Raw genomic sequence first — 22,382 nt, 5'->3', positions numbered from 1 at the left:
TTGAAGTTTATTAAAGGAATGAGTCATGTTGTAGCTTCCTCAGAATTTTCCCCCTCTGTAGGCATACATTTTTCATGCTGCTCAAATTATAATCTGTATAATGAATGAGGGGAAAATATTGCTATATGGAGCTGCATCTATACAGCTGAACTCAGGAGATATAGATCCTATTATTTGCGTGGCTGGCTGCTCTAATTTAAGAACATTTAAAATCTTATTCAGACTTTCAGAACTGGGCTAAAAAAATTAATGTACTTCCTTGCTTAACACTCCCCCAACTTGTCTGTGGTTGTGCACAGTCAACTTGTTTCCACACTGGCTTTTGAGTTATGGAGCACAGCTCTAATGTCCTTTGCTTGGGCAGATTAATAGAGGAGCTCTCTCATAAATTTACCAGCAAGAAAGTAATTGCTTCCAAACCTTGTACAGTTTCTAATTAGCAGGAGTCTGTTTCTTTTGGAGCCCTGTTGTAGTTCACCTTGTTCTAATTTTTAAGTGTTTGCAAAGGATCTGTCTGTTTATTACTGGATGTGACATGTTCAACTTCAATGTAGCTGAACTAGGTCTTGGGGGTGCAGCATAAGCTGGGACCAGGTGCCATCAATAGCATGGATGCAAATGCCCTTTCAAAGAAGCAGAAATATCTTTCACTGTGGAAAAACATGAGAACACAAAACAATAATCCATAAAATTGTGTGTGCTCTGTTTTAGAGACCTGTGCTCAAAGGGGTTTTGTGACTGGAATAAAATAGCTCAGCTGAAGAGCAAGGGTGATGAAATCTCCTGGAGAGGTACAGAGGATCTGGGATTTTGTCTGGAAAAAAAGCCAAGTTTCTCTTGGGAGTTGTCTTTTTTGGGTGCCAGTGGGTTTGTTTGTGAGCTGTGTGGTGGTTCCACAGGTTAACCCACTTGGATGAGCCTTTTATCTGGAAAGAAAGAAATAAGCAAAGATATATCTCAGCAAGCCTCATACTGCTGAGCTCATTTATGGGAATTTTACTAAAGTAATTAAAGATGGATCAAGGCAGTAGTGAAACTGAGGTCATGGCTAAGATGAAATAAGTACTTCAGGAGGTTCAAGTCATCAGCTCCCCAAATTAGGAGCAGCTGATCTCAAAATGCTGAGGCTGAAGTTGGGTGGAGCAGGGTGTGGAACCTGAGGGCTGCAGTACCTGAGCAGTGATGGTTGCAGGGTGTGGAGCTGGCTGCTCTACATGGGCATTGCAGTAACCCAGGGGACCTCAGCCTCTGTGACAAGTAAAGCAACCAAACCAACAGTGCTCGTGTCTTGGCTTTGTATAGGGGAACAGGACCACGTGCCCCTCTCTGACCCTTTCTGCTTTGCTATATTTGCTATATCGGGTGGTTGGGACGGGAGCTGGTGCAATTACCTGGTATTTGTCCTGACTTAATACTGTGAAATCTGATTAGACATCAGGAGGAAGTTCTTCCCTGTGAAGGTGCTGAGACCCTGGCCCAGGCTGCCCAGGGAAGCTGTGGCTGCCCCATCCCTGGCAGTGTTGAAGGGCAGGTTGGATGGGGCTTGGAGCAACCTGGGCTGGTGGGAGGTGTCCCTGCCCATGCAGGGGGGTGGGACTGCATGATCTTTAGGGTCCCTTCCAACCCAAACCATTCTATAATACGAGTCTGTGATATGATGGTGGCTTTTGAACGGTGCCACTTCTAAATCAGCTACTGAGTGTCCTTCCAGCAAGCAACCAGAAAAGCTGTTTCCTCAAAGACTGGTTCTCCTGCCCACTCACACTAGTGAGCCACAGAGCTCTGCAGACCCATGTGTGGTGGGATGCTTCTCTCCATGCTCTGCCCGAGGATCTCATGGTGCTCATCCCATGAGCCAGCATACACTGGGTGCTCCCCACCCCACAAACTGGCTTTGTGTTTGGGTGCAGACACACCCCAGCACAGCATGACCTTTACTTGTGCCAGGGCTAATGGAGAGCGCTGGGGTGCTGGGTGCGTGAGCGATGGCCCTGGCCTTTCAGCTGGCAGGTGACATGGAGTGACAGAGCTGCCACCAGCACACATCAGTCTTCTTAAAAAGTCCCTTTCCACCTCCTGCCAACGTCCACCCTGGGATGATGGCTTCAGCTCGCAGCGTCGCACAAAAGCACCTCATGGAGTGGGAGGATTAGAGAAATTCCTTGATTGTTCTGGTGGCCTTTGACCAAAGCAACACAAGCTGCTTTTTAATGTCATCAAGTCAATTCTACTCTTCAGCAAGCAGGAAGAGTTTCTAGGGCACCAGCTTAGGCCTGGATTTTCACCCTCTCTCTGCATGTGTGGGAGATGCAGGCAGAGATGGACTTTTTTTCCAAACAGTTCTCAGTGTTTACTGAATGAATTTAAGCAAAAGAAAGTAATAATAGTGAGATGAGCTGGAGGGTGTTTTTGCAAACACCTTAATATTTTTGGGTGTTTGCTTGTGTACTCAGCCCTGGAAAATAATCTCTGTTTACTGATGGTGTTTGCACTGGCTTTCCTGTGCCAGTGTTGTATTTGTATCCAGCTCATGGGCCTCGATACCCAGGGGCTTATTGAGCAGTTTGGACTAGTGCTCCAAATCTCTGCTTACTGGTTTTTTAACAAAGGTCCAAAGTGCTGAGTGCCCAGCAGTGGCTGTAGCTGCCTTCTCCTGTAGGTGAGGTCTGGGGGGAGAAAGCAAGGAGGAGCACACTCAAGGTCTTGTTTGAAATTCTACCAGATCCCCTGGCAGGCATTCAGTGAGCAGAACATGCTGCTGCCACCAGAAATGCAGAGGAATCCTGGAAGCTGGTGACTAGTGTTTCTGTAGCTGGATGGAGAAGGTCGGGCAGAGTTCTCCAACTGGTTTTTACAAGCACTTGGCCACATGAGGTTTTGTGTTCTTTCACATCAGGATTGAGGGTCTTGGTGGAACCTTGCTGGAGGTGGCAGCAGAGGCAGGAGCAACCCAGCTGTTGCGGTCTGTGCTGTGGTTCCTCTAAACTGTGAGCTCATGGCTGAGCAACTGGGGTCCTTCTGCCCCCTGAGGAGTGAATGGACAAGAACAGTTCCTTCCTCTAGCCTTGATGTTCTCCTACAGCTTTGTAAGTCTCATCCTAACTGGGAGCTGGAGGAGAAGTGCTGCTCTGGAGGGGCACAGATTGAAGCTGAAGCAGGCTGGGTTAGGAAGATGAGGTTTTGGCAGTGCCATGATGCTGTCCAGGGCAGCCACCTGTGCTTTCTCCCCCAACCTACCCCTGTGGGGTAAGAGCATGTCCCTCCCAGGTGTGCACTTGCTGGCTTTGTTAATGATTGTTAGGTGTTTGGCTACTGCAGGAAAAAAAACAGATGAGCAGAGGGCCAGAAGTAAAGCCCTCATTTTTTCTGGGGGAACTCTGTTGTTGCCTCCAGTGAAGATGCTTTCATCCCCATAGAGTTGCTTCTGCTTTAGCAAAGGTCTTAGAAAAGGGAATGCACAGAGCAAACTCACCTTTAAAGTCTGATTCCATCCCTCTGGTTTGAACCTAAAATTAGCACTTGTCTTCAGGAGACCTCAAGGTTCACAGACATCCTCTGCTTTGTTCCACTTTTCTGCTGTTTAATTTTTTGAAGTGATTTTGCTCTTTGGGCTCTCAAGAACCATTCTCTTTGTGCACACAGAGAAGAGAAGGATGATTTGCACACCTGTAGCTATTTTTTTTTTCCCTCCCCACTTTTCTTTGGAAAGAAAGGTGTTTAAAAGAAACCTGCTGTTTCTCTGGGCTTGAGCTGCTGCTACCCTGCCAGTGGTGGCATCTCCACATTTCTCCTAACAAGCTACATCTCTGTCAGTGCTTTGTCTGGGCACCACTGCCTGTGGGACTCTGTCCAGCCCATCTGCACGTGGATCATAATGCTTTAAAAATGCCTGTTTCTTACACCCAAACTGGGAGTATTTAAATTTTTCTCTAAAATAACCAGTAGTTGGGAAGAACCCTGAGATCTCAAGGTTGAAACAATCAGGTGAATAAAACTGGGTGGTTTTGAGTAAATCACTAAACGTCCGTATACATAGAGCCCCAGGTTCATTGCATGGGCACCATGGGAAAGACAGAAAGTGGGATTTGGAGTGCAGGGGCTCTCTCTTCATCTCTGTTGCCAAAATGGTCTTGATCTGGGCAGTTACAATTGTCTACAGCTAAAACAGGTGGGTTTAATTCTCTCATAATTAAATTGAAGAGCTGGAAGCAGGGGCAGCCCAGACACAGCCAGAGAGGGGATGGAGGATCGACCAAATGGAACAGGATTTGTGTGGATACTAGAGGATGGTGGCAGAAATGGCAGCCTTGGCTTGGAAGGGAAGAGGTCCTCACCTCTGTGGCACATAGGACAGTCATCTCTGGGAGTGTCACACTGACTTGTTGCATTGGTTGGTTGTGAGACTTTCTTCTGGGCACATATTTCAAAACAAGATGACCTTGAAGGTCTCTCGTTAGCTCAAGAGGACAAACATCCTCCACTTGAAAGTTTTTCAAGGTACCTTCCAGGATAAAGACTAACCTGTGTTCTGCTGGTGGGGTGGCCTGGGCACACAAGGGTTTGGTGATTTGTCACTGAGGGAGATACTGATTTTTTATGCCATCTCCAAATCTATTGCCTTCCATAAGATACAGTGTGAAGGGGAGCCAAACCAGACCTGCAGGGTTTGCTGGGGCAGATGTGCCAGCACTGCTTGACCTTGTGAAAGGTGAAGCTGATGGTGACTGTTCCATGTTTCTTCTCAGGGCGTGACGTACTGCGGTGAGAGCTTGGCCAGCAACCTCACCATGGCCAACGTCCCCTGGCATGAGGAGGTGGTGCACTTTGTCCAGGAGCTGGCTGACCTCATCCCTGACTACGAGATCGCCTGTGAGCACGAGCACTCCAACTGCCTGCTGATAGCTCACAAGAAGGTGAGGCTGTGCCAGTGGGTGAGACAAGGCACTGTGTCTTCTCCTCAGAAGTGTTGCCCAATTGCCTTGCTCCAACACATTTTCTCACTAGGGTTACCTGGATGCTCTTGGGGAGGGGGGGAAACCCAAGCATGTATTGCAGAGGGTGGTGGAATAGTCACTGAAGGCACTGCAGGTTGCAGCCAGTCATGCTGTAACTCACAGCTCTACCATGGCAATCCAGGCAAGAGGCATAGAGCAGCTCCAGGTGGAGCTCAGTTGGGGTATCTCCTGTGCTTTATCACATGGGCTTTGCCTTTTGAGAAAGGCAAGAACAAATCTTGTTGAGGTGGGTGAGCTGGCTTTGCCTTGATTCTGTATTTTCACTGTGGTTTTCAGTGGTACAGACAGCTTGCTAAGGAATTTACACCAGAATAAGCTGGGCTTGTGTTTTATCTCTTCTAAATCTTTGTGATAGCTCCCAGAACGGCAGACCTCCTTCCTTCCAAACAGAGAAAAGAGAATGTATTTTTCTTGCTTTGGAAAAATAATTTTGGAAAAAAAAAGTTGATATGTGGATGTTAACAGAGGATGTTTTCTTTTCAACTGGAGATCTTTCTTATTGACAGTGGCTGAGAATGAGACAGCATGTGCCCAGGTGGCCAAGAAGGCCACCAGCATCCTGGCTTGTATCAGCACAAGTGTGGCCAGCAGGACCAGGGCAGGGATTGTCCCCCTGTGCCCAGCACTGGTGAGGGGGCATCTCAAATCCTGGGGTCAGTTCTGGGCCTCTCATGACAAGAAGGACATGGAGGGGCTGGAGCGTGTCCAGGGAAGGGCAAGGGAGCTGGGGAACGGGCTGGAGCACAAGTGTGAGCAGGAGCAGCTGAGGGAGCTGGGGTGTCCAGCCTGGAGACAAGGAGGTGAGGGGAGACCTGCTGGCTCTGCAGCTGCCTGAGAGGAGGTTGGAGCCAGGGGGGTCAGGCTCTGCTCCCCAGGAACAAGGGATGGGGAAAGAGGAAATGGCCTCAAGTTGTGCCAGGGGAGGTTGAGATTGGATCTTGAAAACAATTACATCCCCAAAAGGGCTGTCAGGCCCTGGCTCAGGCTGCCCAGGGCAGGGGTGGAGTCTCCATCCCTGGAGGGACTTCAAAGCCATGTAGATGTGGTGCTGAGGAACATGGGGCAGTGGTGGCCTTGGCAGGACTTAGTGATCTTAAAGGGCTTTTCCAACCAAAATGATTCTGTGATTCTGAAAAACTAGTTTACAGGACAAATGAAGCATCTAGAACAATTATGCTCACTCTCCATCCTAGTGATGGAGAAGTGGTGGGTCTGCCTTCTGACACCAGTTTGGTGTCCCTCTGTGCTACTGTCCCACAGCCTGTGTGTGTGTAAAATGTTTTGTTTGAAACCTGGGCTCCTTCATAAATACCATCAACACAATGTGAAATGCAGAAAAAAAATGAATTAATCAGAAAGGGTGGAGGATATTTGGCTTTCGGAACTTCAGAAAAGCTTAATATGAATATAATAAAATGTGTAATAATGTGCTAGCTAAGCAACTGCTGGAGCAGCTACTTATGCTAACTGTGGTGATTTGGCTCTTTGCATATTCTTCACTGGTGTTGGAAGTCAGGAGGGCTTGGGTGGGAGCTGGTTTTAGTGTGTGGTGGAGCTGGGCTGCCCGGGGATCCACGGTGCACATCAGGAGTAACTGACTGAAGTCACCACTAGCAAAAGATCTGAAATATCTTAAATCCATGACTGAAAATTCTTAGAATCTGTCCTGGTTTGGGCCCAAAGGACAACAAAGACCCAGCCCCGTGGCCGCTCACTCAGCTCCCCCCACACAGCTGGGATGGGAGGACAAACCCAACTAGAAGCTCAAAGGACAAGGAGGGTTCTTCACTGATTGAGGAGCAGGGCAAAACAGACTCAACTTGGGGAAAATACTAATTTAATGTCACACCAATCAGTGCCCACAGGACCCAGACACCCCCAGAGCAGGGCTCACACACGTTACCCCTCCCCTCCCTTCTTCCCAAATCCCTTTGTTCCCGGTTTCTCTCCCTCCTTCCCCCCAGGCACAGGGGGTTGGGGATGGGGTTTAGAGTCCCTGCACAGGCTCGTGGTTCCTGCTGCTCCTTCCTCCTCAGGGAGAAGGATTCCTGACAGTCCTGCCCTGCTCCCCACGGGTCCCTCCATGGCAGAGTCCTCCAGCAGCCTCTCCTCCAGGAGCCCTTCCCACCAGCCCCGGAGCTGCTCCAGCGCTGCCCGCAGAGCCCCGGGCTGGTGGGGAACAGGCACCTCCCCTGCCCGGGGGCTTCCACAGCTGCCCCATCCCAGGCCAGGGGCAGCACATCCGAGTTCTGCCGTCCTGGTGCCTTCAGGGAATGTTCCCCCAGGTTCCTGCATGGGTGCAGGGGCACAGCTGCCACCTGGCCATGGGCTGCAGGGAAACCTCTGCTTGGGCAGCTTCTTCCCCTTCTCCTTCCTCACCAGCCCAGCACTGCTCTGCCTCTCCAGCTCAGCTCCTCTCCCTCAAGTGCTCCTCTGCTCAGGGGTTAGGTCGGTTCTTCCGTATGTTCCTGGCAGAGCTTCATCTCTTGTCCCTCTAATGGCTCCTTGGCTGGTTTGGAGCAGGGGCAGCTTCTCAGCTTCTTACAGGAGCCCCCCTGGGGCCCTTCCCAGCTACCAAAAACCCCACCAAACAAACCGGCACAAATCTCAGTGTTGAACTCTCCTGTGCAGTTCCAAAACTGCTGCTTGCTTTTCGATTTGTGGTTTTATAGGAACAGCTGTAAAGGAGCAGAGAAAAATGGGATACCTTGTACTATTTTTGTTCTAACTCACCTCAAAGTCGCTTTATTTACAGTCTCAGGCTTGGTTGTTGCCACTGGCAACTGTGCCTGAGCAAATCCTTGAATGCAAAATACTCTTTTCCATTCTAAGGTGGAGGGCCCAGGGAAAGAAAGGAAACAGATTGTCACCTTCCTCACTGATGCATAATTTAAGTAACACTGTTAGTAACAAGAATAGATTGATACCAGCCCAGGAGGAATTCAACAGCTGCTTTGCTTTCCAAAGCCATTAGGAGGGGGTGTCATTTGGAAATAATCTATCTTGGTACTAAAATAACTAATAAAAAAATAAATTTATTTCTATTAAGTTTAATTCTGAATTTCAGGCTCCAGTGGAGAATAAAATTTGCCAGTGTGTATTATTTGCAGAAAATCTGTGCTGTGGGAACAATCAAACCATAGTGAGTAATTGCAAAATCAAAGGCATCTTTAAAAAGTTAAGGAGTTGCAGGAAGACAGTAATAAAAATGATTAGGAAATGAGATTTATTTCCCTGTGTTCTCCTAGGTCTGAGTTTTGAGGTGCTCAAGCAGTGCTGATATTAACTTTAAACATGTTTAATTTTAAACATGCCAGCCTGCATGAAAGAGGCTGGAAATGTCAGAAATCCTGCATCTTGCTTGCAGCTTCTGCTCCTTGATTTACGGAGAATCATTGATTGGCACCTGCTTATGTGATGAGTAATAGTTTAGGGCTTAGGCTCTGGAGTCTCTCAAGGCCAGGGATTTAGGTAGACAAAGGATTTTAAGTAGGGGCAACTGCAGTTTGTGTGTCTGGTGTTATTTTCTTGGGAAATCAAGAGGTGATAGAGAGGAGCTGTTGCATTTTTGGGGTGCTTCAAGTCTTAAAAATCTCCCCTTAGACTTCCAAGTCTCTTCCCACACACACATCCCTTTTGTTTTCTTCCTGCTGACCAGAAGTGGTTCCCTGGTGTCCCAGTGTTCTGCATTTCCAGGTGCTAGTGAAAACCTTCAGCACTTGGTGAGTCTTGGGAGGTGAGATGTGTCCCATTTAACCCCAGATCTTTGGATCTGGCACTCCAGCACCATCCCAGCAGAGCCTGAAGTGTAAGAAATCGAAGTCTTCCAGAAAAATGGATGTTTTCCTGTTGCCCTTCACACAGCCCCAAAAAATCACACAGGGAGCACCTGCACCCTGCTCGCTGTGACCTGAAAAAACGTGTTACTGGTATGCCTGCTTTTTTGGGAGGGCTAACTGGGTATCAGCTTCCTAACCCTGAAGGACAAGCGAGGCCAGGCAGCGCTGGGCACAGTCCTGCCCTGGGCTGGGCTCCCACAGGGACCAGAGCTCCTCTTTCCTGTCTTTCCTCCGTCTTCCACCCAGCTTTCCACTCCCCCTGCATGCTTTCTGTCTTTCCTCTAGAGATTCCTGGTGCATTTTGGCTCCATCCTCCTTGATTCTTTTCTTTAGCCGTAGTGCTAAATTCTTGAGTAATTATATTTGCTTCATAGCAAATCCTATAAGCACCATGCCACAAAAAAATCTGATTTATTACAGTGCTTGTGAACTAATTGGCTGAGATATTGAGACATCAGCAACTTTATAATTTATCAGTTAATTCAAGTAACCTTTTCCAGAGAAAACCCTTAGGTGGCTGCTTTTCCTGGGTTGTGACAATAAATATATCCTTGAGAAGACCTTAAGAAGTGCCCAAGAAGGGGCAGCAAAGGCTTTTCTGAATGAAAGTTAGCAGCTTGGTAATTTCTAGAATAAAACCTTCTGCCAGTTTTGTTAAATTCTCTTTACACGTGTGTTTGCTTCCTTCTCCTTTGTGTGGAAATGTTTGTCTGGTAATTATCTCCTGTTCTGGGCATTTAAATACCTACCTGGCTTTTTCAAGTGAGTTGTTTTCCAGCCAAGTTCTCCCTGTTGCTTTCCAGCCACAAGTTTCTCACAAGAGCAGTTGGTATCATGTGCTGCTGCTGCCTGGTCTGGCCCTTAGCAAGTTCTCTGGGACATGTGAGCATCCCTGCCTCTTCCCTGGGATGTGGGATTTGATTTCCAGGTCAATTAGCCATGCAAGGCACAGGGAATTGTCCTGAAATCCATTTTTAAAGTGTGTTTTTTTCTCTCTTTGGAGGTCTCGGTTAACTGGGTGAAAGGAATGGCTGGTGGGCTCACAGGAGTGGCTACCATCAGCCTTTTATACCTTAAGAAGCAGATATGTCAGACTTCCCCAAGCAGATCCTGGTCCATACCCTGGATCCAGAGGTTCCCTCATTGTTGGATGCAGTCCTGTGCCTCGCCCTCCCCTGGCTCACCAGTTGGGTTATTTCCCAGGTGAATCTGGTCTGGGTCGGTGTTATGTTCTCCAGCGTGGCAGGGTTAAGCCTGGCCCCCACAAAAGGACCCAAGGCAGGTGCTTTGAGAAAGGTCCCTGTAATAATTTCATTTTCTTTAACCAAAATGCAGCACTGAGGATGCCCAGGGTACTTCCAGGGCAGGTGTCACAGGTAGTTTGAACTGAAATGAGCTGGAGGGAGACAGTAGCAAGGCCAAAGGTGCTCATCACTCCCATCAACAAACTAATCAACCAAGGAACTGGCCTTTTCCTTCCCACTGGGTTTTCCAGCACAGCCCATTTCTGAGCCCTGGGGCTTAGATGGGACTTGAAGGCTTCACGTGTGCCCTGGCTGCTCTTGCAGACAGCTTGAGAGGTTGGGTGAAAGGCGTTGAAGTTGTTCCATGCTGAGCTTTTCATCTATATTTAGGGAGGGAAAGGAAGCAAGCACTTAACTACCAGCTGCAGATCGACTAACAAGGGTTATATTAGAGAAAAATAGTCCATCACATTTTATTTCCTTCCTGCCTTGCAAATGATTTGGGGAGTGGAAACTGTCCTTGTCATCCAGTGTCCCAGATCCAGAGTCTGGATCACACCTTCTGCCTATCATGACCTGTGACAGGGTTGCAAGGAGAAAAACCAACTTGGTCTGCTGCTGCCCGTCGGAAGGTCACCAAATCCCTGTGTCTGCAGCAGCCACAATGGAGAGGGCTGCTCCCTGGCTTCTCCCTAGCTGAGGACAAGGTGTCTTGGTAACCAAAGAAGAGCTGTGGTGCAGGCAGGAGGGGGAAATCTGATGTTTCCTGAAGGCTTTTTTATTTCTCTTGTCTCCTTCCAATAGGAAGGTGGCTCTGCTGGGCTTGATCTCTTATTACAAGAAGATCACAGTTGGGCTGAAGTAATCCCTTTTTTATCCATCAGAATTAAAACTGTCTGGGTGTAGCCCTGGCTGAATTGGCAGGTGAGATGTTCTTTTCTGCAGCAGGTAGGGATTAAAAAAAAAATCTACTATAATGAATCTTTTCTTTAGAATAACTCTTGCAAGATGAGGTGTAATAAAGAGGAGCTGATGAGTGGCAGAGGAGCAGCCCCACAGGGCCGTGCAGCGCTGGCGGGGGACACTGCCACCTGGCATGGCTGGGCTCAGCCTTCCTGTCACCTTGGTGTCACCTTTTTGTTTTGTTCTCTTGGAAAACACAACAGTGAATCCCATCTCCAGCTGTTCTGGCCACCAGCTTTGGGGAGTTTTCATCTGCTTTAACACGTCTGCTTGCTGATGAGCGCTTAGTCACTGGATGTGTAACTGCAGCTACAAGGCTGCGGTTTGTTTCCATCTCAACTGGGTGGGGACTTCCAGAACTGGTCAGAACCCCTGTCTGTGAGGATGCTGAGGGGTTTGAAGCTCCTTTATTCCCAGGGCTCGGGGTCACTGCAGGTTTTCATTTAGCCCCAGGGACATGAGATGTAGTCAGACTCTCACCCCTGCACGCCTGGTGTCCTGTTGGATCAGTCGTTACCTTCTGTTGCATGTATTTGTAACTTAATAATCTTGATTTCTTCCCTCTAAAGCCTGAGGTTACAGCTGGTGATTAAAAAGAAAAGTTATTTAGCTTTTTATCAAGACATGTGACCCTGTTAAGATTGATTTATCTACAATATTTTCCTCAGTGACTCCAGTTCAGTCACTTCCACTGCTGAACAAAGGGAGCCTTAAATAATTGTGAGCCTTAATTAGGTTAGAAACTGCATGTAATAATTTAATGAATTATTTGTTTGACTTGGAGAGCTTCATACTGGCAGGTGGCAAAAACAGTCATAGCAGTTGCATAATGAGAGTGCTTTGCACTCCCATTATATATGGTGTATTTAATAACACCCTGGGTGAAAATGCAGAGGCTGTTTTGTTTATTGCAGTGATGGACTGTCTTCAGATTTAAATTAAGGAGCTCAGGGCTGGAGCCATGAAGATCATTTTTCCAGCTGCCTTTTTTGTTGTCCTGCCCAGAGAAGTGGCTGCTGGTGGACACAGCCATAGCAAAGCAGTAGCTGGAAGCTGCTGTTTGGCAAGTCTGGAGTGGTAACTAATTCCCAAGGAACGCACTGGACGTGGCATTGCCCTCTGCCCAGACATCTCCTGTGCCAGGTGGTCTTAGTGCTGCGAAGTCAAGTATCTTGGGAAGGGGAGTGGGAAGGTGTGATTTTAATTTTCAGAAGGGGAATCATAAAGGTGAAGGCTGGCAAGTCAGCTGAAGGGAGAGCAGGGAGAACCTTCCTGGGCCCACTTCCTGCTCAGCCTCAGCTCCTGCAGGCTGTGAGAGCCCAGCTGCACCAGTTCATGAGGCATCTGTCCGTGACAGCAGCTCCAGATGTGTCCATCCCCCTGCTGAGGTGTGGCTGTGCTTGGCAGAGCTGCTCTCGGCGGCTTTGGGAATGTTTCTTTAGGACCAGTAATGCAGCAGACCTGGGGGCTGTGAGTGTCCCCTGCTCTCTTTGGTGACAATCAAAACATAAGAGAAAATAAAAGGGCTGTGATGGGTGTTAACTGGCCACATGGCCAGTGTGAAAAGTAGCTGGGATGGGTTTATTTCTTTATTCACATATTGATGTGTGCACAGGTGAATATTCACAGATATCACTGCAGATTGAAACAGTGGTTTGATGCTTCTGACTTGTTGCAGCTGCCACCAGGGGTTCACAGGAAGGAGTCTCTATTACAATTTTTTTTTCTCAAAATAATCTTAATATAAGCCCTGTTGGGTACCCCTGGGGGTGAGTGATCTTCAGTGGCCCTGTGTGATGTGAGGTGACCTGAGATCCACAGTCCGCACAGCTGGCAGGAGCCTGCACAGATACTTGAAAACAAGCTTTTGAGTTTCAGCACCACAGACATGTAAGCATGGGATTAAAAATGAATACATCTGCTTAAGACCTGTGTGCAAAGCCACACTCCATCCCCCCAGAACAGTGCTTTTCCTTAAGAGCAAAAGAATATATTCAAGCTCAGCAAAGAAAGTATTTTAAGGAAAGCCATTGAATAACAGACTGAAGATATCCTGACTGCTTCTCCAAAGATAAGTTTCCTTCACAGGAAATAATATAACTGAAGTGTAAAAGGGTTCTTTTTAACTCCCTCTGCATGTTTAAATGCTGAGGTCATGCAGGAGCTGTAATGTGTGCTGGCTCTGGATGTGGTACTTCCCTTAAAAAAAGGAACAAGTCTTTTTGCACAGAATTATTTTGTTGGTTTTATTTTATTTTTGGAAAGCAACCCCCTGCCTGCAGCCCCAAATGCATCTCACAGCCCTGGGTGGCCAAAGGCTCCCCGGGCAGCAGCAGTGCTGGTGGCATCAGGGCTTGGTGTGTGGTGGCAGCTGGGAAGGGGCTTTGGGATGGAGCTGGATCCAGCCACTCTCTGGGGAGAGTGGGGCACCCCAGCAGCACAGCCCCCCTCTGTGAGCTGTCAGCTTCTGCTGCTTGGCTGGGGTTTGAACACCCTGGCAGGGAGAAGACTTAATCATTTCTGAATGTCTAAGAGCAGAGCCAGCAGTTGAGTTTCATTGGGTGTTTGGGGTGGGATAAAAAAGTGTGGACCTGCTGGCCTTATGAAAGCTGAGTTGCTGAGACTTGGTTCTGTGAGATGCTGTTTAGTGTCTCATGCTTCATGTGAACCGAAGTGTTGACTGAAACATGTGGCCAAGCCAAGTTTTCAGGTTCTGGAGATCCCAGCTAGAAGCTGTCAGGAGCAGTGGGCTGTCCCTTCCCTGCCCTGTGACACCACACCAGTTCCCCTGCCTCCTGCAGCTGAAGCACGTGCTGTTTTCCCTGCTTACCACTGATGGATTATTATTGTCTGTGTGGTCTTTAAAACCTGCTGTATTTAACCATTAAACTCTGTGCATCTGCCTGGGGAAGAATCCATTTGTTGAACTACTTAACCTTCATGTCCTCGAGTAATTAAAGAGTTGCTGTTGCAAGACCTGAAGCTCTGCTTTCTCTTCCCAGTCTTCCCTCTGCTCTTTGGGGATGCAGCTCATCAGAGAGAGGTTTCCATGGATCCTCTCCCCACTGGGGATGGACTCTGTCCTTCCACACAGAGTTTGTTCTGCCAGGAGCCACAGCAGGCTTTACCCACCACTCTGCTTTGTTTCCTTCTGTAGCCCATACTTTTTAGTACTTTCCTGAAAAGACAATTTTTTTTCTAAGGAAAGACCAGAGTAATGGATGAAGAGGAGCCTCCTCATTTTACTGTGTTTTTATCAGAAGGAAATGTAACTTTATCTTTTTTAGCACAAACTAATTGATGTTTGTCTGACTTCCATTCGTTAGTGTTTTGTGTGTTGTCATCTCTGTTGCTCTTCTATATTTTAACCCTTGATGTGAACCCTGTGTTTATTTCTCAGCAGTTATAAATGTCTGGAAGAATATAGTAAACTGTACTACTATATTGTCTTCAATATCTTTATATGTTTTTACCCCAAAAATAAGTGTTTATGCAAATACATTGGTAAGAAATATGATGTGTGGCTCTTCTCCTTCATGGATGCTGGTGGGTTTCTCAGCGAGAAGCTTCTTTCTCTGCAGTCCAAGCAGCTGTGAACCTGCTGCCAAAGATAATTTAAAGCAATGTCCTGTTCATCTCCACTCCTGTGAGTTATGAGAGTAGTGTAAGCCATGCTCTGTTGATCCTCCCAGATAAATTGGCTCTCTATTCCTGGCTCCTGCTTGTCTTGGTGGCATATCTATTAGTTTTGCTGTAGAGAGGTTGAAGGATTGACCATGGAGAGCAAGCCCAGGCAGGAAGCTCCAGCCTTTTGCACCATTGTCCTGCAGCTCCCCTGGGTCCAGCCATGCCATTCCTAGCAGAGGTGGAACCCCAGATGTCCCCAGGGCTGGTCCAGCATCATGCCTACATTTGCTTTTCTGGCTTTGAGGGCCATTATGAGTTTCCCCTCATTTCCTGTACTGTGTCCAGTTCTGGGCCCCTCACTGCAGGAAGGACCTGGAGGTGCTGGAGCAGGTCCAGGGGAGACAACGAGGCTGGGGAAGGGACCAGAGGGAAAGTCTTACAGGGAGAGGCTGAGGGAGCTGGGGTTGTTGAGCCTGGAGAAGAGGAGACTCAGGGGGGACCTTCTCACTCTCTACCACCACCTGGAGGGAGGTTGTGCTCAGGTGGGGTTGGGCTCTTCTCCCAGGCCAATAGTGACAGGATGAGAGGGCCTGGCCTGAAGCTGCTCCAGGGGAGGTTTAGGTGGGATATCAGGAAGCACTTCCCATGGAGAGGGTGATCAGACATTGGGATGGACTGTCCAGGGCAGTGGTGGAGGCACCATCCCTGGAGGTGTTCAAGGAAAGGCTGGAGGTGGCACTTGGTGCCCTGGTCTGGAGATGTGGGGGTGTTGGTCATAGGCTGGACTTGGTGATCTGAAAGGTCTTTTCCAGCCTTGGTGATTCTGTGATTCCTTTGCCTCTCATTCCCAGTATTAATGCCTGCTGGGGACGGTGCTCCTTGCCCTGCCTGCAGAGTCTGCTGGAGTTAGCCTTGCTGGGCACCAGTGCCTGTTCTGCAGGGGGTCATTGCTGGTGGGACTGTTTGGACTGGAGCCTGGGGACCAGAGCCTGGGGACCCTGGGAGCGTGAGGTCTGAGGGAAGGCATGTGCTGCCTCCTGGGTCATCTTGCTGCTTGAGAAAAGCCCTTGGGAAGGGTGAGTTTTCCTCTCCAGACAACACAGCCTGGCCTCGGAGCCAGCTGAAGGAACCTAGTTAGTATTTTTTAATGATGCTAGCATTGTTTTAATGATGCTAGCCATTTCTCCTTTGTCAAGATATTTATTAATTTAAAAGACTTAACAGATTTTGAAAAATTGGATTAAAACCCCTGGCTGCACGAGTCTGAAGTAACACCAGTGGTTACTGTTGGCTCAGCTGTTCTGTGGCTGTTGTGAGACTTTTTTGAGTTTTAAAACTCTTGTTATCTATGGAATAATCACAAAACTGTTCAAACCCAACCTGTGAATCTTGTGGGTGACTGAGGCTGTTCCCCCCCACCCCTTGCTTGTCCAGTTTTTATTCCTCAGCAGAATTTCTGGCTCTCCATGCCACGCGGAAGGGGTCGCTCCCTTTGCCTTGTGCTTTATAGCTGTGCTCTTGCAGCACTAAAAATACTGGGTATTATTTAAGCTGCTTGTGTGATGATTCCCAAGCAGCCTTTGGTTGTTCTGGTGGGACTTTGGCTGTTCTGGACATTGTCCCCTTAGTCTGCAGCAACCAGCTCCTGGCTGCAATAGCTCCCTGGTACCAGGAGCTGCACCTTCAGGTGGAGTCAACGTTGTGTTGCTCAAAATCTCATTTTGGGGAGCTAGCTAGAGTTGAGGTCTCTTTTCAGCAGTGTCCAGTGACAGGACAAGGGGTAATGGGCACAAAGTGGAGCAGGGGAAGTTCAAGTTAAACATAGGGAAGAACTTCTTTACTGTGAGGATGACGGAGTTCCTTCTCTGGAGACATTCCAAACCCATCTGGATGTGTTCCTGTGGGATCTGCTGTAGGTGACCCTGCTCTAGCAGGGGAGTTGGACTAGGTAATTTCAGAGGTCCCTTCCTACCTGACTACTCTGTGAGGCTGCTGAGAAGCCCATGTTTTAGGCAAGCCCAGAGGTTTTATCCCACAGGAGAGTGGTTTAATCTCCAGGAAATCTCAGAGTGCTTTATGCTAAGGTGAGGGAGCAATGTGGGGAGGAGAGGGCAGAGGTCCCTTCTGGCTACTCACCAGGCCACTTCTCAGCACCCCACCTTGCTGGGCAGCACAGCCTGGGAGCTGATGGGTCTGGGCACACTGCCCTGGGGCTGGCTGTGCCCCTGCTCACTTCTTTGTGTGTCCTCTGGTGGCCTCTGGGTGATGGGCACTTTTGGGGACTGGTGGTGGGAGATGGTTGGTTTTATTTCCTCTGCTACTGGCCTCATCAAAGGTCACCAACTCCATGGAAGAACAGCTGATGTGATGAGACACAGCTGCAGCATGACATGGGGGTGGGAGAAGGTAATTTGCTTCTAAAAGGAGAGAAACCATCTGATTGTGTCCCAGAAACTCATGTCAGGCTCTCATCCATATATGAGACCTCTCCTGCCCTTGGCTGGGCTGTGACAGTCTTACCCTGGTGTTGAAGCTGCTGCAGATGCTGAAAACAGCAGCACTGATGCTGGCCCTTCATAGGATGGTGGGTTCTACCCACCCATTGCCAGTTAAACCAGCTCTAGGTGCAGCTGCATCACCATTGACTGGCTTGACATAGCAGTGGTCTGAGTGGGGCTTCATCTAGAAATAGTTCTATCTCCTGCAGTTTCTGGCCTTTAGGTTCTGGAGAGGCAGATATTTATGCCACTGCTAGGGTTGGGGATGGTGGCTGAGGTCTAGACCCTCATTTCAGCTGGTCTGAATGGCTGGCACCAGTATCTCCTGGGGCTTTGGTGCTCCTGAGCCACCCTGAACTTCAGGTTCAGTGGCTTGTTGCAAGGTCCCCCTTCTCTCCTGAGATCTGAGCATCCTTGGTTTTCAAGGAAACAGGCTTTATCCAGTTACCTGTGCAGCTGAGTTCAGGTCTGGGTGGCTTTTTTGTTCTTCAGGTTTTCAGTTTCTCTTGGTTGGCTTCAAGGCTCTTGGGCCCCATCTGATGTCAGAAGTGCTCTGTACCCATCGTGGGAATAAGCACAGCAGCTCGTGTGCTGAGCAGCTCTCCCATGGGCCATGTGTGTTGCAGCCTTTGCTGGATCCTGGCGTTTGTTTTATCCCCTTCATTGGTGTGAATTAGCTGAGTGTTAATGAACCAAATCTGGGGGGAGGGGAGAGTCTTAGGTGTGGTGTGAACTTGTCACCAAGCACCTCCATGTGCACTGGGAGGGAAGTTCAGGTCTCCTGAGCCTGAATCCTGTTTGGAACCTGCTGCTTTGCAGGTGATACATTGTCCCCTTTGATATCACTTCACTTGTGGCTGTTTGTGCTGGAGAGGACATGTCACCTTGGTGGAACGTGGCCTCCACTGCCAGGTGTGAAGAACAAGCTTTGGGTGAGTTAATTGATGGTGGGACTTTGTCCCCCCTGTTCTGACTCTGCAGTCCCACATCTCCATGCTGTGCAGGGGACAATTCCTGCAAGGATCTGCTGGCATTGCACAGGCAGGGATAGGTCAACGTGAGCAATGGTTGATTGCAGAATCCTGCAAGTGTCAGCAGCTTTTCTAACCAAAAAAGCTTTTAGCTCTTGGGCACAAAGTCAAGTGCCATTTTAAATATGTAGCCATTTAGGTTTGTGAAAAAAAACAGGGAGTCAATTTGTTTTCTCTTCTGGTTTTTTGTTTTTTTTTTTTTTGGATGAAGTGCATAATAAGCTCTTAGCTCACATAAATCCTAATTGAGGATTCAGTTGAGGCTGTTGCTAAATTAGCAGAGCTGGTCTGCTAGACAAATGCAGCTCCAGCTTGTCAAAATAAGTAATTCTTCACGTTCTCACAGGGAAAGAGGATTCGTGTCACTAAAGCTTCTTATCTTCTCCCATTCCCAAACATAACCCTCCTGTCCCTTTCAAGAACTGCCCAGATCCATCCCAGTCACCACAGCAAGTGGCTCTGGTGTTGCTCCAGGACCATTTTGCCAGGCTGTGGCTGCCCTGGGGTGGGTGTCACATGCTCCAAAAGGGGCCCTTGGTTGACCTTGGAAAGGTCCCTTCATCAAGGGGTACCTGGGTGTCACTCTCAAATGTACATGTTTCCTCCAGGGCTCTTTCAGTTCCTCAAATCAAGGTTTTTCAGGTGTAGGTGACAACTGGCAAGAGCAGACATGTCTGGGAAGTGGCTTTGGGATTATTTAGATTAGATCTTCAGAAAAATTATTTGCTATGATGGTTGTGAGACCCTGGCCCAGGTTACCCAGGGAAGCTGTGGCTGCCCCATCCCTGGCAGTGTTGAAGGGCAGGTTGGATGGGGCTTGGAGCAACCTGGGCTGGTGGGAGGTGTCCCTGCCCATGCAGGGCATTGGGACTAGCAGAGCTTTAAGGTCCCTTCGAACTCTGACCGTTCTGTGATGCACTCAATGAAGTGGGGCTGAAGTGGTGGTAGGATCAGGTAGTTCAAAGGGTCCAGCAACACACCTGACAGTCAAACTCTCAAGATGATTTTCTGCTGGCAAACAGTTCTAAATGACTAAAGCTGTAAGTAAAATGTCCATCCTATATCTGTGTGTGTTGTCAAACCTCGTGGGTGAAATGTAGTGCAGAACAGTAAGTCTGGGGTATTTTTCTACTTGAATTTCTTTTTTTTTTTTTTTTCCCTATCAGAGCAGTTCTCCTACATGAGCTTCTAGATGCCTTTACCTACAGGATCACAGAATGTCAGGGGTTGGAAGGAACCTTCAAAGATCAAGTCCAACCCCTCTGCCAGAGCAGGACCAAAACCAGGGCAGGTCACTCAGAAAGGCATCCAGACAGGTCTGGAAAGTCTGCAGAGAAGGAGACTCCACAGCCTCTCTGGGCAGCCTGTCCCAGGGCTCTGTCACCCTCACAGGAAAGAAGTTCTTCCTCATGTTGAGGTGGAACTTCCTGGGCTCCAGTTTGAATCCATTGCCCCTCGTCCTGTCACGGGGCACAAGTGACAAGAGCTTGTCCCTGCCTTCTTGATGCCCTCATGTATTGATAGACATTAATTAGATCTCCCCTCAGTCTTCTCTTCTCTAGACTGAACAGCCCCAGGTCTCTCAGCCTTTCCTCCTCAGGCAGGTGTTCCAGCCCCTTCATCATCCTCGTAGCCCTGGACCTTCATGTGGCTAGAAAAGACTACAGCTGGGGGACTGCTTTAATACACACCCAGCTCGGCTTAGCAAAAATGTGGTATTTCATCCTCCCCATTGCTCCCTGGCTCAGGAACATGTTCCTTTTCCTTCCAGTTCAAGATGGATGGCGAGTGGTGCACCTGGATCGACTACGAGCGCTTCCAGGAGCTGGTGCGGGAGCACGAGGGCAGCGGCGGGTCCAGGAGCTTCACGGCGACTGATTATGCAGCCAGAACTCCTCGTTGGGCCCTGTTTGGGTCCAGGGAACGGGGATTTGATCCCTTGGATGTAAGATACCAGCGGAGGAACAAAGCCAGAGACATCTCTGGGTGTTGAGGTTAGACTGGGGCTCACCCACCTCCTGTCTGACTGCTGAGCTTTCAGTCTCTGTCTCCAGGCTAACACCAGCTTTGAATCTCTACGCCTAGATTTTTATGATGTTTGATATTGAGGAGGGCAAAGCCTTTATTTAACCCTTCCCTCCTGTTTTTAGGGCTATTTGGGTCAAGATATTTCTAAGGCTCCATCTCAAGGTAAATCACAAATGGTGCCAGCAGTTGATGCTACCTGGCAGCAGGGTGGGGGAGGCAGTGGCTGGGGTCACCACACCAGAGGTGGTTTGGAGCTGGATGTGGAGAGGGGAGCACTGGTGTGACTGCTGGTCCCTGCTGCTGGGAGAGCCCAGCACCCAGTTCAGCACCAAACATTCCTCGTCCATGAGAAGTGCCCAGGGAATTCCATGGCCACAGCTGGATTGGAACTGTGGTGGTAGAACTTCAGATGGATCTGGATCTAAGAGCTGGGCCCTGCTGCAGTTATCATGGTGTGGTCAGGAACAAAGATTGGTGTGTTTTAAACACTGGTGACAATTCCTATAAAGATCCCAAAAAGCTGAAGCTGGGGAATAATACAAGTAACAGCACCACTCAGTATTGTCTGCAGCTTCTGACATCTCTCCAAATGTTTTCCAGTTCCATGGGTTTGGCAGTGAATGTTGTCTGAGTAGTTTTATCCCCCTTCCCTGGCACACAACACAAAGTGCTTCAGAGCCCCCTCAGGCTCCTGCTGGGTGTGTCCAGTGTCCTGCTGGTGGTGAGGACGTGCTCTGAGGGGCCAGCAGTGGGTGGCTTCCCTCACTCCACACCCACAAGTCAACAGTGGCTGCTGGTCGGGGGGCAGTGGTCATCTGATGCAAAGGAAAACAACCTGGCTGAGAACTCGTGTGTCAAGAAACCAACTCTTGGGAGATGTGATGTCCAGACAAAGGTCCAGTGACCTATCTCCAGCTGTTGTTCTCAGAGGCCCTGGGTGTTCTCTTTGGAGGTACCACAGCCTGGCTGGCAAATTGCCTTTAAATGAGAGGGGGGTGGTTTGTTTTCCGTTGGTAAAAGCCACCTGATGGCAGCTTCTAAGACAGGCCATGACATAGGGTGGCCTGGGCACTGGGTCCCACCACCACGAGGGCTTGACCCTGCCCTTCAGCTGAGGAGCCTGGCCCAACCCCCTGCAGAAAGAGCTTTAATTGGGAGCCAGGGGTGTCAGCTGCTGGTGGGAAGAAAAACACAATGATGCCTGAGAGTTTGCTCTCCTGTGGAGCTCCAGGAGCACAGATTGGAGGTGTTCATGGTGCTCCCACCTCAATGAGAAGGGCCAAGCCAGCGATGCCCAGTGCCCGTGGCACAGGGAGAAGGCTGCTTCTGAGGCTGGGATGATTTTTTTTCATAAAGAACCTAATTTCTCAAACTGTAAAAAGTGTTTCTAAAGAGGAAAGAAAATAAAGTCATTTTCCCTAGAGCACCTTTGTTGTCATTGCTGTGTGGGATGTTGGAAAGGGGCTGCAAAGGGATGTTAGGAGGTTCAGAAGCACAAACACTGCAGATTATCTTCTTTTGTCTTGGTAGCACATGGGGTGGAAGGGAGAGCATCTGTGTGTCCGTGGAGGATGGAGAGGGTCTGGTCACCTGGTTCCTCTCCCCAAGGCACTGAATGGAGGTTGGAGGTGGTGAGAAGTCACTTTGCTTCCTCAGGCCAATGTCCAGCAGAGCACAGGTGGCACCAGCAAGCCCTGAGGAGGCACAGGACATTTTCAAGCCATCTGTCTTGTCTTCCTACAACAGAAACCTGACATGACAGCGTTGCTGCTTTCTGTGTGCTGCATCACCCAAGTCCAGCTGTGGTACTCTTAACCCCAAGGTGTCCATGCTGTGTGGTGGCATCTGGCTCCATGTGCCCAGTGTCCCAGCCAGGCTGGTGGGACCCTGTGCCCAGGTCACCATGTGTCATGGCCTGTCTTGAAAGCTGCTGTCAGGGTGGGCAGGCCATGGTCATGGTGAGATCAGATCTGGGTTGCTAGTGCTGCTTCCTAGCTAAGATACATTCCTGTGTTTCATCTGTTCCAGCCCCAGTCATGGGAACTGGGAAGTACCAACCTGAGCTGGGAGGGCCTCTGCTTATGGCACTGTTACACCAGAAAATGTCTGGGTTTTTTTTATTTCTTGGTGATATATT

General features: G+C 48.9%; 1 protein-coding gene across 1 annotated transcript in view; it reads left to right on the top strand.

Annotated features, from left to right (window-relative positions):
- The window catches only part of LOC127392373 (S-adenosyl-L-methionine-dependent tRNA 4-demethylwyosine synthase TYW1-like), a 107,594-nt gene extending 85,923 nt beyond the window's left edge, over positions 1–21,671 (top strand). Inside the window, exons 15-16 of the mRNA XM_051636188.1 lie at positions 4,746–4,913; positions 19,989–21,671. Of these exons, the coding sequence (XP_051492148.1) occupies positions 4,746–4,913; positions 19,989–20,210 (390 nt within the window). The 3' untranslated portion in view covers positions 20,211–21,671. The remainder of the gene's footprint in view (positions 1–4,745; positions 4,914–19,988) is intronic.
- Positions 21,672–22,382: the final 711 nt, after the last annotated feature.

The sequence above is a fragment of the Apus apus genome, chromosome 18 (assembly GCF_020740795.1).
Source record: "Apus apus isolate bApuApu2 chromosome 18, bApuApu2.pri.cur, whole genome shotgun sequence".
Lineage (NCBI taxonomy): Eukaryota > Metazoa > Chordata > Aves > Apodiformes > Apodidae > Apus > Apus apus.
This window is presented reverse-complemented; position numbering and strand designations above follow the sequence as displayed.